The 18253-nt window shown below is 35.9% G+C and overlaps 1 protein-coding gene across 18 annotated transcripts in view; it reads right to left on the bottom strand.

The window, feature by feature from the left end:
• The window catches only part of ERC2 (ELKS/RAB6-interacting/CAST family member 2), a 418139-nt gene that overhangs the window by 347528 nt on the left and 52358 nt on the right, over nt 1-18253 (bottom strand). For 14 of the 18 annotated variants that reach the window (XR_005258403.1, XR_005258404.1, XR_005258405.1 and 11 more), the window contains exons 3-4: nt 17436-17459; nt 16405-16821 (exon numbers count right to left, since the gene is read on the bottom strand). Coding sequence is in view for 2 of the 18 variants with exons in the window: in XM_038149364.1 (XP_038005292.1) it covers nt 16405-16821; nt 17436-17459 (441 nt within the window). In the remaining 16 variants the exon portion in view is untranslated. The remainder of the gene's footprint in view (nt 1-16404; nt 16822-17435; nt 17460-18253) is intronic. The other 4 variants (XR_005258406.1, XR_005258408.1, XR_005258411.1 and 1 more) reach the window with 1 other exon arrangement.

The raw sequence follows: 18253 nt of genomic DNA, 5'->3' as shown, positions 1-18253 counted from the left end.
TTCTTGCTCAAGAACCAGACCTGAATATGGTTCAAAATTTCACTTGTTGGTTCTCTTACCTATCTATAGGAAGAGGAAGTAAATCTCAATATCTTTCTCTCTTTTCTTGAGTATATTAATGCTACCAAATTTCTGTTAGAATAGCTTTCAAAAACAGTTCTTGGAAATTCAACTCAATTATCACAACTTAGATAAGTTGTAAACAAGTAGCTTGTTCATTCGCAATAAACAATACTCCAGGGGTTAGAATTAAAGAATTTTTCACACATTGCCGTTTTCCTTATACATTTCTCAGGGGGTTGACTGTTGTCTTGATTTGGGATGGGGTTTTTCTGCAATAATTAAGACTCACACGAATTATTTTTACCTTAGATTACTCAACAGCCTTACTCATGAAGTAATGACTTCTTGATAGTCATATGGGTTTACAATACTTGCAAACCACATACTCTAGGCACAGTGCTTAAACATGGTCATGCTCAATTACCAACATCTAAATACAGATGCTTATATCCATATTTGGCTGTTAATCATTATTTACCTATACCCATCTGAATTGTCAAAGTTTACTTTATTGGCAAATACCAGGTGAAGAAAAAGTGGACTCTGTACTTCTATTATTAGATTAGCTCTATAGGGTCATTGAATTTGAGGTGACAGTAGACCAGAACATTGATGCCTGAGTGTGAAGAGACTTTGCCTCAGGGTAAGGCCTAAAGAACACAGCAAGAACTACTCAGACACAGCAGCAACAGCTGGAGAGAGGGCAAATTGTTTTCTAGATAACACAACTTATACAATTATCCTTATGGGGTTCCCTTACTATTTAAAGATCTGTGACTTCAGAATCTGAGAAATTCAAATCTAAACCAAAGGATCTGAATACTCTCATGGCTGGAAGGTGGGATATCTCAAAAGTAAGTCTCAAAGATTTAATTGTAATTTTTAAGTATAGGTACTCAGACTAAAATATTTGCACGAAAACATCCTTGCAACAGTGGAAGGAACTGCAGGCACCCATCAGTTCCTTTCTGCATGTGTTCAGAATGCCTCTAATACTGCCAGCATTAAGATACAAATTGTTTGCTGAAAATTGAAATATATCTGAATTACAGAACATTCTTTGTCTTCCTCTTGGAACTCAGTTTAATGAGGATGATCAGAGTGTGTTCTGTCCTTCCATTCTCAAGTAGTTCAGCTCATTACACTTGTACTGACTACCTTAGTGAATAAGGCTAGACATCCTCAAATATCCACCTGGGAAACACAAGATTGCCATGAATACAGAGCTTCTGTCAAACTGCTGCAAAGCTACTGAGGTTTCTTCCCAGTAATTCTGAAAAATCCCAAGGTGCCATGGAAAAAGCATTTACCATTTAAGTAGAGATTTAGGACTAGTAGTCTCATGGTATATTAAAGTATCACTAAGAAAACTCTCCCTTTGTTTTTGCAGACTGTAAAAGGTTTGCACATTTTTTAAGCACAAATGCTGTATTTTCACATGAATACATATAAAACTCACTGGGCTTCAAAGATGCAGGCCCTGAACACATCTTGTGCAGTCTTTATTTTCTAAAATATATTTCTCAAAATTTGCTCAGTATCCCTCAACCATAAAGAAATTAAGATCATATCTTATTCAGTTCCAAATACCCTAAAATACCAGCAGAACCTATTCAAAGAAGCCAAGCAAAATCTGAAACAGGTACATCTCACTGCTACTTCTCAGACCACTTCTCTGGTGATATTACATGAAAACAAAACATCTTAAATATTCTAAGTTATGAAATTAAGATTTTTTCAAGACTTTAAGCAAAATCATAAAAACAGTATTGTTCAAAGGATTTTCCTTCATTAGGAAAAAAAAAAGCTGAGATTTTAATGCTCGTAATTTCCAACAGAAAACATTTAACAGAAAGCAGTCTGGGCACTGCTCAGGTTACAAGTGAATGTATTTTATACTTAAGCTTTTGCATTACCGTAACACATTATCTCATATAATTAGATTTTTCCAAAACCTCCAGAAAATGAACTTTCCACATGCTCTGGATTTTTGTTTATTGCCTAAACATGGTGTGCATGAACTAAACAATGCATTGTGGTAATAGGAATTATGAAAGAACAACACTACAGCCTAATGGCCTATAGAAACAGTTCTGTAAAACCATCATTATCTCTAGCACAATATGTCTTAAACATATCACAGACTTCTAGTTTTGATCTTTATATCAACAAGGACAGAGATGAAAAAAGCCCACCTAATATAAATCCCCCAAAATATCCTTAATCCTAAACTCTTTAGCTCCAAAACTATTCTGCTGCTGCTATGATAATGTACACACAGTCTAAAAGTCAGTGAAGAAGTGGTATTTTTCACATGCCACCCACCAAGCTGCAGTATAAGACTTTTCTCAGTGACTTTCTAATATTTTTGCCTTTCCTATTTTCTTGCTATTTAGCCATGAACAGATGGCCCACTGAAAAATAAATAAATAAATCACAGCCCATACTGTAACAGCCCATGAGCTCTTAAAAAAAAAAAGTTTAAAACCATATTTTAATTCAGTGCTATTTTATCTTAACACTTAAAGCAAGACAGACTTTCAATAAAAAGTCAAAGAATCGCTTGCTCATTTAACCCCAACCGAGAAAACAAGCAAAAAAGTTAGATTTGATTTCTCAGTACATTAAATTAAGCAAGATTAACAGATTCATAAATAAGCACACTATATTTTGGCTCAGCTGTTATGGTACAATGACATCTAAAACAGCTTTTGACATGTGCTTTCAAGACAAAGCAATATATTGCTTCCAGTTATCACCTGTAGTGTTGACAATTATGAAAAATTAACGACACCTCATTATTTTCCCTCCTTCCTCCACGATCAATCATTACCTCAGTTCCTTTTCAAGAAATCCCCAACCAGTCCCTGAAAAATCCCAAAGAACTTTGTTCTTTACAAGTCATTTCCTGCTTTTTTATCTTGCTGGTTTCCAGGTTAGGTGAGACTCTGTCTCAGTGTGACAACATCTACAATCTCGTGTCCTTCAGGAACTTGCCCAGCAACAAGAAATACAAGTGTAATGTAATAATGACTTCCAGTTCTGTCATCACATTGAACAATCCCAATACAAATTACTTTGTTCAGGTACCAGAGTGCATAAATCCACTCTTAATATACTGGTTTAACACAGCTGAGAATACAATGAAAACTTTTTAAAATATTTCCTTTTCCTAGAAAGCTTTTCATAGGATGTTCACTCAAGAAAGCATTGGAAAAACTATTTTCTGAAGTACATCTCTATGACTGCCAGGTGTTCTGTAAGACTCCACAGTTACAACATGCTCCGTGTATGCATTGCCTCTCCTTCACAGGAAGTGTCATTTTTTAAAACTTATTTTAACACCTAGAATCATGATGTATAGTGATTTAAATCTTAAATGTAGGAAGGTACAGTTTAGAGATCCAGAGCTCTGAAGGCATGCAAAAGACAGAATTAGTGAAAAATATAGACAGTTTTCAATTTTATTTCTGAAAACAAAATAGGTGTTATATAGAGAATTACATTCCTACACTCAAAACCTCACCATTTTCTTCTTTCTAGCATTTATATAAATTTTATTGTGACACTAAAGAAAAGTTGCCTTTGCATTTGGAAACGTTTGTGACAGAAGCATTGGTATTATCACTGTTTCAGAATTATTAGAACAATTAAGGATGCAGTAAACAAGTTTGAATTTACACTGGAGAAAAAATAAGAAAACTTGTCTGAAAGACTTTTAAAAGAACATTTGTCTGTCTTCAGAATCCATCTTTTTCATGAGACATTTCACCTAGTACTCCTATCATGCAAGAGAACTAATATATCATCCCGCAAAACATTTTTACAGATCCAGTAATACCACAAAGATCACTTTAAATAAGATGCTATATATGGTATATTATTGACATAGAACACTATATTCCTGTAGCCAGAAAATGCATTTGGAAAAGAAAGATTCAGAGTCTATACATTGACATGGATTTTGTACAAATACACTGTATTTATCTAGATGCAGCTGTCATTCCCAAGCAATTGCTTTAGGAGGAGGCTGGGAAATAAGAGAAGTCCAAGCTGCGCACCAGGCAGGTGTGAGAGCCAGGCAGCCACACAAAGTCACTGCTGTGCTGCACACACCTGGAACAGAGCTGGGAAAACAGCTGCCACTTGCTCTGCACCTGCACCAGGGCTACACTCCCAGCATGAGAGAGGGAAGAACATGACGTGACTGCTGCTGATCTTTGGGCCCCAAGTACAGATGAGAGTGGAGGAGGGTGTGAAGTTGAATACAGAAAGGGTCAAAACATCTCAAAGAAATCCACATGACAGACAAGCTGGTAAACTTTACTTCTTCCAAGTTGCTTGTCCTGGTGTTTCCCTTGGTGAACCCCAAGCACTATGTAACATTTCAGGAAAGAAAATTACTGAATTTATTCAGAGACAGATACTTAACAGTAATTCAGAGGGTATTCACGGAGATAGTAACATTTTGAAGCTATTCTTTGGACTAACAGTTCAGGGAAGAAGGGCTCCAAACCTTCAAACAAAAAGGCTTTTCTGAGATCTTTGAGTGCCAAGTAGTTTTCTCATTATTTCAATGTGCCTCAAAAGGAATACAGGTTAGCACATAACCTGATTAAATGTTTAATTCTGAAACTTGTCTTGGGCAAAAATTTTGAGTATGGCTTCATCACGATCACCCAATGATGAGATACAGTAAACATCAAAGCGAGCCAAAAGTTTCATGGAAAAGTCTCTATTGTTTCAGCCTGATACTGGCTGACACTGTTATTGCTGAAGTGAAAAGGAAAAGGGATGGTAGACAAAACTTCAAAACATTAGATGTGGAATATTTAACTCAGCTCTGAAAAAGAAGGGGAGGACATTCTCATGGAAAGAGAATTCTTGCAGGTTCTTCACACAGCTGTGAGTTGCTGCAACCTCAAGTTGCAGCAGTCCAGGGAAAGACCAGGAACACCAATGACTGCCAAGTCTACAATACATAATTGTGACCTGGGCAGAACACAGTCAAATAAATTTAGCTGTCATAATGGCAAATGCAATTGTTCAAATCATGTATAAAACCTATTTCAATCTGACAAAACAAGCTTTCTTCATAAATTCATTCATTCTGTAAATTGCCTAAATTTCACTTTCCTGTAGTAAGCATCTACCAAAAAAAAAAGTGCATAACTCCTACAGCTGGCAAACTAAATATGTTAAGCCAGCTCTTTTGCTCCTCTTCCCAGGAGAGTTTCTGCTCAAAGTGTCAGCATTTTGTAAATAACTAGTAAGCAGTTCAAAAATACCACAATATCATGATAAACATACCAGTTCCAAACCCTGCTCAGCAGCATTTGTAATTTTACAGCCTACACTTTCCTTTATTTATGGATTACTTCACTGTCATTCTGCTCAATGATTCTAGCAGGAAGGGATCATAGGCAATATTCAAACACATTTGACATCAGACCTAAAGCTCCACAAAATTGAATGAAAGATGCTTGTGAAGTTGAACAACCATAAATTCATATACTGGGAATATTCAGCCTGCTAATAAAGCACTCATAATTTGTTTCCAAAGAAATAAAAGGGAAGTTTTTATGAAAATTTCTAATGCTATTTTTTTCTATCAGACAGAAAAAACACTCAGGATTTCTGGATGATTAAATCATTAATTTTTTTAGAGTTTGCTGGAAAGCAAGCCATTCAGAAAAAATGGTTAATAAATTAAAGAAAAATTTTGGATGTGGCACCTGGCTTCCAGATACATATGACAAAGAAACCCCTCCTGCTGAAGGACACAGCAGAAACAAATGATCAAAGAAGCCCCAGTTTGGAATCCTTCCAGAAGCTCCATCTTACCATCCTGAAGCCCACTGTTGTTTTGATAAATTCTATTATCTGAGTTGGTGTTCAAATGAATTTTTTCCTAGGGGCCTACGCTTGTCTGTTCCCAATCTCTTAGTAAGAATTCCTTCTTCTGGCCAATCATACTGCGCCTTAATGGTGCAGATGGGGAGGAAGCACTGCCAAGACCTCTGTAAACACTCACAATACTGTTGAGAGGCTGAAAGGTAACATTATTTTGATAACGGTTTCTGAAACTTGTTATCAGCAGAAAATCTTTTCTCTGCCACATGTCCTCCTATGTGAAAATATGTCATCTGCAAGTTGAGAGCTGAAAATTACTCTCTCCAGGCATATCAGGACCAAGGGAGAGCAAACTGATTGCTCTGACTGAAACATGCAGGTGTTCAGTCCACCAAGGCTCTGAAACAGACTAACATTTTTGCTGGGATAACAATGCATCTGCAATAAAAATCCTTCCTCCTGTGCTACAATGGTACATTTTAAAACAGAATATAGACTCTACTTCCTTTGTGAGAAAGCTCCACAAGGGGAAAAAGTTGTTTGAGGCATGTATGTGTAAAGGCACTACAAAATCAGAAAAATTGTCCACCACATATTTATTTTTTCATCATTATGTTGCTCAAGCTATGGAAACCTGCACAAGCATCTTTCATTTGATGTACAAAAAAAATTTAAAATTTTAAGTTTTTTTTTAAAAAAAGAGAGAATGAATGCTCCATCTTATGGAATGATCAGAGTGGTAATTCTCCAAGGATACTCTAACTTTTCATCAGAACAGATTTTTAATAGATGACAGCAAAGACAATTGAGCAGATAGTATATTGAGTGTTCTCATCTATTTGACACCTGCACAATCACTTATGAAACAGCAAATAGCAACAAGCTCATTAGTCATAGTTGGAGACAGAAAACTTCATCAGCAATGACATTGCCTATGATTCTTAAGATGTAGCAGAGAAATGTGCTTTCTCCATGAAAACACTCTTCTTTTGAACGGCAGCTTCTTCCTCCAGATATTGAAACAAGGAATGCAGGAGCCAAAGTGTTTCACAGGTGCTCCAAGCTGAGAGAGGCTGTGGTTTCAAAACTTGCTAACACCTGAACTGAGCACTGCTGGTCCCCCAATGTCCTTTCAGAGGGGTTGCAGTTGCAGTATCAGAGCAGATATGGTGAAACTCCACCCCATTCAAAGAGGAAAATGACCCCTTAGTTTGCTCTTTAACTTTTGTAAATCAAATTACAATCCTTGACTAACACAATGGGACTGAATTCCACTAATTCCTTCAGACTGCATTCCTGATTTTCTGTAGAAAGCTACACTATGCTTTTCAGTCCCCTTGCTTTGGTTCTCAGACTTAGCCGTTCTAAACTGCATTCAGATGACAGACTCAAATAAAATCTGTGTGGAATTGTCTTTGCATTGACTCCCACTCTAAAATGAGCAATGAAAAATAACAAATAGGGTGAGATTGTCTGTCAAAACAAGGCTGAAACACAATCCTCGTTCAAGAGAGCCATCTAGTGCCTTCACACTCTACATGAAGGATGCAAATCTTCCAAGTTAGCTACTGGCTGATTTTTAGCAATTATTTAGGGCCTCATATTTTTTCCCCATACTTTCAAATACCTAGTAATCAACCTAGTAATCTTGCTCAGCATCTAAGGACCATTGCTCTAGTTAATAAACCTTGCAAAAATTCATCAGATAATGAAAAAGTAGAAATTTAATTAAGTCAATATTTGCAGGAACTTTCTAAAAGGATATCATGAACTGAGAAATTCCTGAAGTTCTACTTCTAAAGATTATGCATTAGAAAAATATTTTTCCAATGTTTAGTTTTGAGTCAAATAATGAGCTAAAGAAAATAAAACCACATATTTTAGTATGTATTCATTGTTTTAAATCTAAAACCAAAGGCCTAGGCACATTTGTAAATAAATGTATATTCAGGGAAATTAAAGAGTCAAAGCCAATTAAAGCAGTGTGAGTATAAAAAATAGATAACTAGATGTTAATTATCTATTAGCAAATGAAAATAATGCATTCTCCACATTAATACTTTAAGGAGAAAGGTATGTGAAGCTCATTCCCTTTAATAAATGGCCCTTTATTAGCCCCATTTGGAAGTTTTTTCCAAAAAATACTAGTTGGAATGCAATTAGAAATGAGACAACATTGCAGAGCAATGGCAGCATAAGAACTTCGTTAATGGAGCATACAGCAGCCAGTGAAACACTACTAAGAACCTGTTTGCAGTTATCAAGTACAGCCACCAGCTGACTAAGCATCTCTCTGACAATTATTACATTCTTTTTCTTTTTTTTTTTCATTTTATCAGTGGAGCTTGGACTATGTAAAAAATCTTCCATTATCACTGGTCTCTAGGACCAAGTGATAACACCGAGTGTGCGTTTAGAAAGAATATATTTAAGTGAATTCCATAAAAAGCAGGGCAATGAACATACAGAACCAGTAACTATCCTAAACACACTCATTAGACATAAATGGCTCTAAAACATGTGGGTTGTTTTGTTTGGTAGAGGGTTATGTTTCAGGGAGAAGATGATGTGCTGGTATATGGAAATAAACCAAGCAGGGGAAGATATTAGCTCCACCTACAGAAAAGCTACAGCAAACTATTTCCTTCCAACAGTGTAGCCTACCAGTAACCAAGTCTGGATTCATTTATTCTCTCAAATCTAATCCTATTCCCCTTAAATCAATCAATCCCACTGACCTCATCTAACTCAAAAAAAAAACCAAAACCATAAACAGAATTTTGTACTCAGTGCTTTCAAACATATCCACATTTTTGGTGGATTTGTCTTTCAGAGCATTATTGGGGTTATTCACCAATATTTTAGCCAAATATTTATAGGGAGATGAAATATGTTTATAGCCATTATCAAATTTTGTATTTGTGCATAAATATATTAAGAGCCTTATAATCATGTTGGAATACCAGCCTCAAACTGTTAACAATCCAAAAACTTCTCCTATTATCAGGATTGCCTCACAAGCCAATAACTACATCTATAAAATTAGGATATGATTATCTATTCACTAAATCAGAAATGCTGTTTTGTTAAACAGTTTAATCTAACATTATACTTTCCCTTCATCAAGCTGAGTTTTAGATGAAACTTTAGAAAGGGTTTACATTATTAGCTGTGTTCTACTACCTACAATAAAACTTCCACTTTCAATACTAAAATAAGCCAGCACATACCAAGGCAAAACTCATTTTCTTACACAGTGTTTAAGACTTGTACAAGGAAAATATTTAGCAAATGAAAAACTTCTTTTTTAGCAGACTGGGGGGTACAGGAGGGAGGAGATTGTTTTTAAAGATGAAAAAACATTTTCTTCTTTCCAGATTTTGCATCCTTGCAAGGGAAAAAATGTGCTCATACATATATATGTATATACACAGACATAGACTCTGGCAAGAGATTGGCCTGTTGCAGTTTTCTGCAACTCCAGCTCGTGTGACAATACATGGATTTGCAGTCCAGGTAAAAGGCTGAATGTTTCCTAAGACAAAGGAAGTTCAACTCAGCTAACAGAGAGGGTCTAAATCAGAGAAGTGTACACTGGAATTCGAGGGTGAGCAACTCTCCCCTTCCCTGGAAATTCATTTCTGATTCTGAGAAAATACATTAACATCTCAGAGCTGTGAGTCACCTCCATGAGCTATAGACATTCACACAAAAAAGGACAGGAAGATGGAGCTAGAGAAAGTTAATTATATTATAGAAAAATGAAGTTATTGGCACAGAAATGAGTAGCAGCACATTTACAGAATGGGGAACATGAAAGAAACCAAAATTGATCATTTTTCTCTATTTCATTGTGGCTTGTCTCCAAAACCTTAACATGCAACCAGAAAGTAGTAAATGTGTGAACTGAGCAAAGAGCCTTGCAAAGACAGTATTTTATGTCTGGAGACAACACTTGAATTACAGCAATTTAAGCCAGTCTCCAGATTGCCTTCTAAAGGATGCACTTTCCAGGAATGCTGGCAGATCAATACTGATCACCTCCACACATAGAAAGGTACAGAAATCCAGCTTATTTATGAATCTGGTTTTTCCATCCTCCAAAAAAAATTTTTTTTAGTTGTTAGTATGAGACATGGCAGCTTCAAACTGACAGCTTTCTCATATATGATTCCAAACTACTGGTGGTGTTGTCACGGAGGTCAATCCTGCTTTTAAAGAAAGTGATTTCTAAATGAACAAAGCTTTCCAATCCTTCATGGACTAACAAAAACTACTGCAACCAAGCACCCTGGCAAGAATATCACAAGGCATAGCAAAATCTGAATGGGCTATGTTAGAAGAAACAACTGTTCTCTAGAGCATAATCAGGTTATGTCTACTTTCTCATGTCTCCAGCAACTGCCAACACTGCAGAGTCCTTCTGTATACTTAAGGGGTTACCTTAAAAACACATATTACTATTGATATTTTGATAAAAAGCAATCGTCTTTAGAGTAAATGATAAGATTAATATTTTGAGGTGAGGCAGGAGAAATAAAAGGAAAGAGGTACTAATGAACCTAATAAAAAGCTCAGTCTAGAATGGTTGTTAATCTGTGTAACCAACTTCAGGGAAGAAACGTTTGGTGTCGATAAAGCATTTCCTTAGTAAATTACTACTGGCTCCAGTGTAAGACATTTACAGTAAACACCAAAAGTCTGCAAGGCATCTGTTCTATTCACAGTGGAAGAAGGAACTTTGCTCCATTAATAACTTTAAAAACATGCAATAACTAATTCATGATGGCAGTTCAAATCCTATCAGCAGCCTTCGTTATTTGACCAAGCTGAGTTCAAAGATAGAGCAAAGTTTTAAAAAGTCCCTTGAAAGTTTAGAAGTACACTTTAAATTATTATAAAGATGTGTTGTTCTTCTTTCTCCTAAATACAAAAAAGCTGTAACTTTATACCATGAGCAACAACATTACTTTAAGAATACATGCAAGATAAGAGTTAAAATGTGTATATAAAATCCTATATGATCTCGGAATTTGTTTTAGTGAAATTGTATGTTGTACAGAGAGGGCATGTGTAATATACGTGTATGTATATATAATAAAATACTTGCTGGAATTTTAACATTTGACTTCACTAGAGACTTAGTGGGACTTTGCCTTAGGCAAGTTTTTAATAGCAATAATAAAAAAATACTTAATGGTACTTAGGGTAAATAATGTGTGGTCACTATGTTTAAAAAAAAGTAATACCAAACATCTGTGCTAGATTTCCACGTGATAAAATCCTCATATTACCTACAGTTCTCCCAAAGTTACAGGGAAACAAATGTTTATTTAAAATTCTAGAAGAGACATGCGATAAGCAATTTAAGAACTTTAAGGCAGGCATCTTGTGTTTTCTGACAAGAACGTATATTTAGTGATCTTTATGATATTTAATTCTGAACATGAAGAAGTCGTGGTATGACGTTATGGCTTCAAGACAGATTTTCAATCACTACCAAACCAAGAACATCCTTTTCCTTAAGTCTACTTGCAAAGACCACTATGTTCCCCACAGGATACATTAATTTTCTTATCAAAGCAAAAGCTATTCATTTTTTTCAGGAAACAACAATAAATTTCATCTACCTTTGAAAAACACTAACAGAAATACTTCAGTGAATTTAGTTAGTTAAAGGCATAGGATTCAGTCTAACAGTGATGGAAAACCAAGTGCAATCTGGGCAGAAATCCTCAGAAAGCATGAAACAGAGCTCAACACTCTCTTAAGAGGCTCCATCTCCCAAACTGAAGCAGAAACACATGCTTACACTGTTACTCAGAGCTACATTTGCTCTCTCTTGCTTTGTGAATCAGGAACTAAGGTAAACCTTCGCTATAACTCTCTCCAAGCTGGGAATCCTGCTATCCCTATGAAAGCTTATTGCCTAGATTTTAAATTCCTTGATAAAGGAAAGAAATCTAACCCCCTTTTTTACACAGCTTATTTTCCCAACATTTTAGTGAACCCTGCCAACATTGACATTCTTTGCTATTCCTGTAAAAGAGCAGGATTCCAACTTCAGCTTTATTCTCCTCCTCCTGCTCTATAGTGCACCTCACATTTGCCACTTCTAAGGCCCTCAAACACAAAGCTTGAGTAAAACTGTCATCACAAGTTTGCTTCTGTGAAACAAAGTTTAATGATGAGTGGATTGCACACTGCAAAAAGGTACAATCTTTGAGGCCCACCAAGTCAACATCTCACAGTTAGCCTGTATTTTCTAAAAGAATTATGAAAGCAAATGAAGGGAAAAAAAATTGGTTTATTTTCTGGAGTTCTTTCTCTGCCTCTAGTACACCAGCCAACTCCATTACTCTCGCCTGTACTTTCTCTAAGAAATACTATCTAAAGCCTGGAGAACTTCCAGATCTTTGAAGGCAGCTATAATTATCAAATTGTACTGAGGCTACTCATGGGGGTGGGTGGAGGAAGGTCAAGAAGCAATCAATGGCTTAAAAACAATAAATTTCTGCATGATTCTTGGATAACCAGCCAATCAGAACAGTAGGATATTTACTTCTGATAATGTGCATTCTTGTGTGAAATTGACAGAAAATTAATAATTAACAAGGTGGTAGAGTCTGACAGACAACAAGAAGTTATTTCTCTTTACCTCGTTAAGTGAAAAAGTTACCAGCTAGACAAAAGCAGCTGTGGAGAAAGAAAGAACACCTCCCTTACTATTGAATTCCTTGTAGGATCAGTGCTCAGGGGGTGCGGGTCAAGGAGAGAGAACTGGCATTCATTTGAGATACAGGTGTGTTGAAGAGCTTGTCCTTAATTCCCAATGTTTCAAGACCACTTGCTTCAGTTTCTCTCAAAACATGGTAGTTTAATTCTCTGGTTTAGTCAAAATATCACCCACCAGTGATTATTAATAGCTTTCTACACCACCATGTTGAAATATCTAAAAGATGAACAAAATTAATGAAAAGAAGAAATTCCAGCTTTGCCTTGTTTTAAAGCACTAAGAAATGAACAGCATGAGAGAAAATTATGCTCGCATTAGGGGAAAACATAGCCAAAAGCTCAACATGTAAGACTTTACCTTCTTCTAGCTAGGTTGGTACACAATTAGATTACATGAACTGAAAAATTCAGATTGAAAGTAATTTTAAATTAAATACTAACAGCAAAGGGCTTATGAGAAGTCCATTTCTACATTACATTTTTATGTAATGTTGAGGCTGTATAAAATCAGCTGTCTTCAGTTAATTTTTTTCCATATTCAGCTTCATTTGCACCATGTTAACTTTTGTCCACAGACAGCACTCTTTCTGTTGGAAACTACAGCAGAATCTATCATTGTAAATGTAAACTGACACAAACAAACCTTATTTGTTGAATAACTTCATATGATGCTACACAGAATTTTATCATCCTTGTTTCACAGAATCACCAAGTCATCAAGGCTGGAAAAGACATCCAAGACCATCAAGTCTAAAGTCTTTGAAAAGCTCCACCTTGTCAATCAGACCATGGCACTGAGTGCCAAACCCTGTCATTTCTTGAATACCTTCAGGGATGGTGACCCCATCACTTCCCCAAGTTGTCCATTCCAGCATTTAACAAACCTTTCCATGAAGGAATTCTCCCTGAATCTCCCCTGGCACAGACAATTTCAAGTGCAGCAGCAGAAATAAAATAGCAAAATTAATTAAAGAGAAGAAACCACCATCTAAGATTTTATCAAACATAACATTATACATGGCCCAATACTAGTTTCTCAGAAATACACTCAATACTTGAGCTACACTCCAACCTGTAAAAATAAAGAAAGCAGAATATTTTAGATTATGTTCTAAAATGACAGATATTTTGTTAAGGGTATAGAGGGATTAACACAATTTGAGTGAATTCTAAAAAATTAATGAACAAAAGTCATTAAGAATGTACTCAAGTTCTAGCTGACTTTTAAAGCATTCTCAGGAAGAAAAAAAATGTTCAGTAACTCTGCCAGATAATTTACACACATAGGATGAAAAACTACAAATACCAGTTACAGAAAAAAACCCATCAATCCACTGGGCAGGCTGCTGCAGAAGGTTCAACCCAGTAACCTCTGTTTTATCATACTGAGAACCTGTATAGTGCAGGATGAAGACTAAAAGCAGAGACAGAAATTCAAATGAGCACTGCAGAACAAGGATTTACAAAGCGACACATAAAGATCAAAGGCTGATCTATTTGGACTTTTAACAAATACGTAATACTTTTAAACTATTCATAATGTCTGATGTTACTTCAAAGCATGCAGACAACTTTCCATAACAAGAAAGCAAAATAAAAAATTTGAACCTCAGTACATTTTCCAAGAGTCCACCAGAACAATAAAATCCAGAGTCCTGGACAAACAAACAGGCACCTACTAAAACATTTTGTCTCTAAAGAGTTCCTACAGCCTACACATCATACTTCCAAGCTCCCTACAACTTCAAATCTGCAGAAACTTAAAAATAAATAAAAATAAAATCTGTAAATACTATGTGCAACAAAAGAGAGCTGGAGAGAGAGACTGCACCCAAAGCCTTGAATTCTTATAAAAACAATGAAATCGTGAGCCAAAATGTCCAAAACATTAGACAGTTCCTGCCAGTCTGGCTGGGACAGATTCCAGGCAACAAATCCAGTAAAATTTTAAACCTTGATCACTTACCAAGGTATATCAGCATGGCCTTAGCAGTAAAACCCATTCTACACTTGCAGCACTCCAGACAAAAGACAACCTCTATGTTCTCATATAAACTGGGGGAGAAACAACTTCTTTCCTGCCCCTGAGAACAACTGGGGGGAACATCAACTTAATTCAGTATAAATACAGGAGAAACATGCACAGTTTATAGGTAGCCCTAAAATCTCCTCTCAGCATGTCTTGGACTAATCAGTAAACTGGATGCCAATTGGACTTTACTTGGAAGCTCCCATTTCATCTATTTTTTGAGCTCAATTTAGTTCTACTTCTCACTGTCCTTGATAACCATTCTCATTAGAAACTTTATTCAAATTTCCTTATGTCCCATATATAGCCAAATTAGGGCTCACAAACTTAATTGGCACTGATGCAACAGATGAAATAAAATCATACAATCACCCATCTTTGAAAACAGAGTGTATGCAGACCTAAATCCAGAAACTTGTCTGCTAGTTTATAGAACTTATTCCACAACCCTTCCTCATCACATATTCAGTATCATTAGCTCCTTTATGCAATTCCTTTCAGAATCCATTAATGCATTACATCAGTTTTAATTAAAACTCTGCCTGTGAAAAGATTCAGGACCCACATCTTCACAAGAAAACTTTACTGAAGAGTATCATTAAATTTTCCACTTCCTAAGCTTCAAATGGGCAGCAGAAACTACTGAGTCCTCAATGCATATTCTAGGTTAGAGAGGAATGTAAGCTAAATATAAAATAATTTGTCCACAGCAAAGAAAATATTTTGCCAACAGTCTCTAGGTGTAAAAAGCTGTTCTTAATCTCAAGCTTAATTCTTAAGCTCTTGCACTAATTTCATTTGTGCTTTGAGCTGTCAGGCAAAATGGTGTTTTCAGTGACCACACTGCTGCTGACTTTCTCAGCAAACAGACATGTTTCTCCTGACTTCCCTTGCTGTGTGTAGTTGTCCACAACCTCCCTGCAAATTTTCACCCTCCTTAGCAAGGTCTTTGTGAGGAAGACTGGCCCTGCCTTGTTTGCCTGACAGAGTCACATGAGAAGACTGCTGGGATCTAAAGGGGCCAGATTTTCTTTTAATTGTACTAATCCAATCATCCCAAATCCAGTCCCAAAAATGCATTTACAAGTGATGTAGGCAGCTGGTGAAGGTAGGCTTGGGATCAAATTTAGGTTTTCTCAAAGTAGAGCACGGCCAGCAGCACAATGTTTTTATGTGACATAATGGTGTATTTACGTAAAAAGTGGAGTACTCATGTGGAGTGTCCCCACATGAAAATACATTAGAAATACACATAGGCAGAAGCCTTTGTGTATATGGAATGAAAATTATTTTAAAACACTCTTTTCAAACACTAGAGGCATTAAAAATCCAACACAAAGGTAGCAGGCACTCATGACTCCTTAGTTAGAGCAGCAGCAGGTGTCACTTCCTTCTTCAGTAGGTCTAGTCTTCACTTGCCCAATATCACTTTACCAAAATGAAAGGATAAAGAAACTTTGCAAAGCAACATTTCAGAGACAATAAGCCCAAATACACCTACTTCTCTTTCATATTTTCTTATTCTTGCTTTCAAATATCATACAGCCCTGCTGAGTACTTATTACAGATTTAAAACAAATGCATGCTATCCTTTCCATCCAAAAATTAGAGCACAAAAAGACAACAATTCAATACTCTAATTATATTTCTAAAACTGCAACAGGTTCCATGACTATTTTTAACAAAAATATGTACTTTAAACAAATAAATGAGTTTTTCATTACCTCTCTAAGATGCATATTTTCCTTCTCCTTTTGATCTAAAATCACTTCTAAATGATTAACCTGAGATTCAGCCTCTGCCATCCTTCGAGTTCTCTCATTGTCATCTTCCATTCCTTTAGAAGGCAAACCTTTGCTTTGCAACATCTCTAGAAGCTTTTTTATTGATTCATCTCTGGCATTTAGTGTTTGCTTTTGTGTTTCAATCCTAAGCTCCATTTCTTCTAGAGTTTTTCTCAACAGGAAGAGCTCTTTAGCTTGTCTATCATGTTCTGCCTGAAGTCTTCGAAAATTCTCCTCCGTGAGCTCAATGGTAAAATGCTCAGCCCCTCGGTTCCCACTTTCTTGCTGGAGAAGATGGTTAAGGTCTCTCTGGGTTCTAAGCTCATCTTGAAGCGCCTGGATTGTCAATTGCAGATGCTGCAATAAGGAAGACAATAGAGAAAAAATTAGCTAAAGATCTGATTGTAGAATTACTATTTGATTAAAGTTTTGTTATATGCTGTTACAAAAAGTCATTAGAATTAGTAATGAAACTGTACCAAATGATCTTACAAAATATCAAATGCAGGTGACAATATTTGTAATGATTTCTTTCAAGTGCTTCTAGAAAAAAAAAGAAGACAACATACACAGACACAAAATAATGTCAGCTACAGATAAAATTAATAGCAACAAATGCAAACACTAGGCAGTGACACATCCATTAGAACAATAAATGTGTACCTACAAAGCTCAAAGACTCAGTATTCCATGTTTTCTAAATTACCTCAGAGACTAAAGATAAATCTGCTCTTCATGGTTCTCAACAGTACTGCTGTTCATAAAGTCAATTAAAGCCCTCACTACAATTAAAGGGGACTTTGGGGAGGGATTGAGTTGGGGCTGGTTGGTTTCATTTTTTCATTTTGGAAGCTAAAGCTATGAAAAGTTTAGTAAACAGGATTACTGTATCTCTAAAAAGCAAACAAAAAACCCCACAACAAGCGATACTGAATTTTGAAAAATAAATTTACTGCAAGTAGTGGACAAACCTTTGTTCTTCTGGCATCCAAAAACTGAACAGCATGGTAAACAAAAAAATGAAGCAAAATCAACATAAATAAAGGTCAGATGCAAGCAAAGGAGATTCAACAGAAAGAACTCAATTCAACAAAAAGTATCTTCAACAGAAAAAAATAATTTTATTGATTTATACAGAAAGGCAACAACAAATTCACAGTACTCAAATGTATAAACTTACAGACAGACTTGACTCAACAGAGGTGACAAAGAAAAGCATATTTGAAATAATCAGTCCCATGATAAATTACAACATTCCTATTGGACATTGCTGCTCTTTTACACTTTCAGGTTTTTCAGAACACTGTAACTTGTCTTAAAATATTTATACTACATCTGAGTACAGAGATCTGTCTCTGTTCCAGAGGTGTGTCTTGCACTTCTTACTGAACGCAGATCAAAATCAAAATGGATTTTTCCCACGTTAAGGTTGGAGTACAGATAATTAGCCTAAATTGCTATGGCTTATGATGTTCATTTCAGATTACAGCCTCATCTGAATTTGTTTTTCTTATTTTTTCCCTCTACTCATTGCCTACACAGCATACTGAGCTTTTAGAAATACGAATTCCTGAACAGGCTCACAGTCTGTACTAAAAGACATTTAAGTGAAGGAATTAGGGGACTTAAATGCATGTCATCAGACCTTTTAGATTTAATTGATGTTCTGCAACTGCACATTCTACAAAACAAAAAAACAGAAACCACACCAAATGAAACCCAAAACAGCAACAACACAGACACCAAACAAACAACAAAACTTCATTTCATTTGATACTACCTTCATGTT

This window comes from Motacilla alba, chromosome 12 (genome assembly GCF_015832195.1).
Source record: "Motacilla alba alba isolate MOTALB_02 chromosome 12, Motacilla_alba_V1.0_pri, whole genome shotgun sequence".
Lineage (NCBI taxonomy): Eukaryota > Metazoa > Chordata > Aves > Passeriformes > Motacillidae > Motacilla > Motacilla alba.
This window is presented reverse-complemented; position numbering and strand designations above follow the sequence as displayed.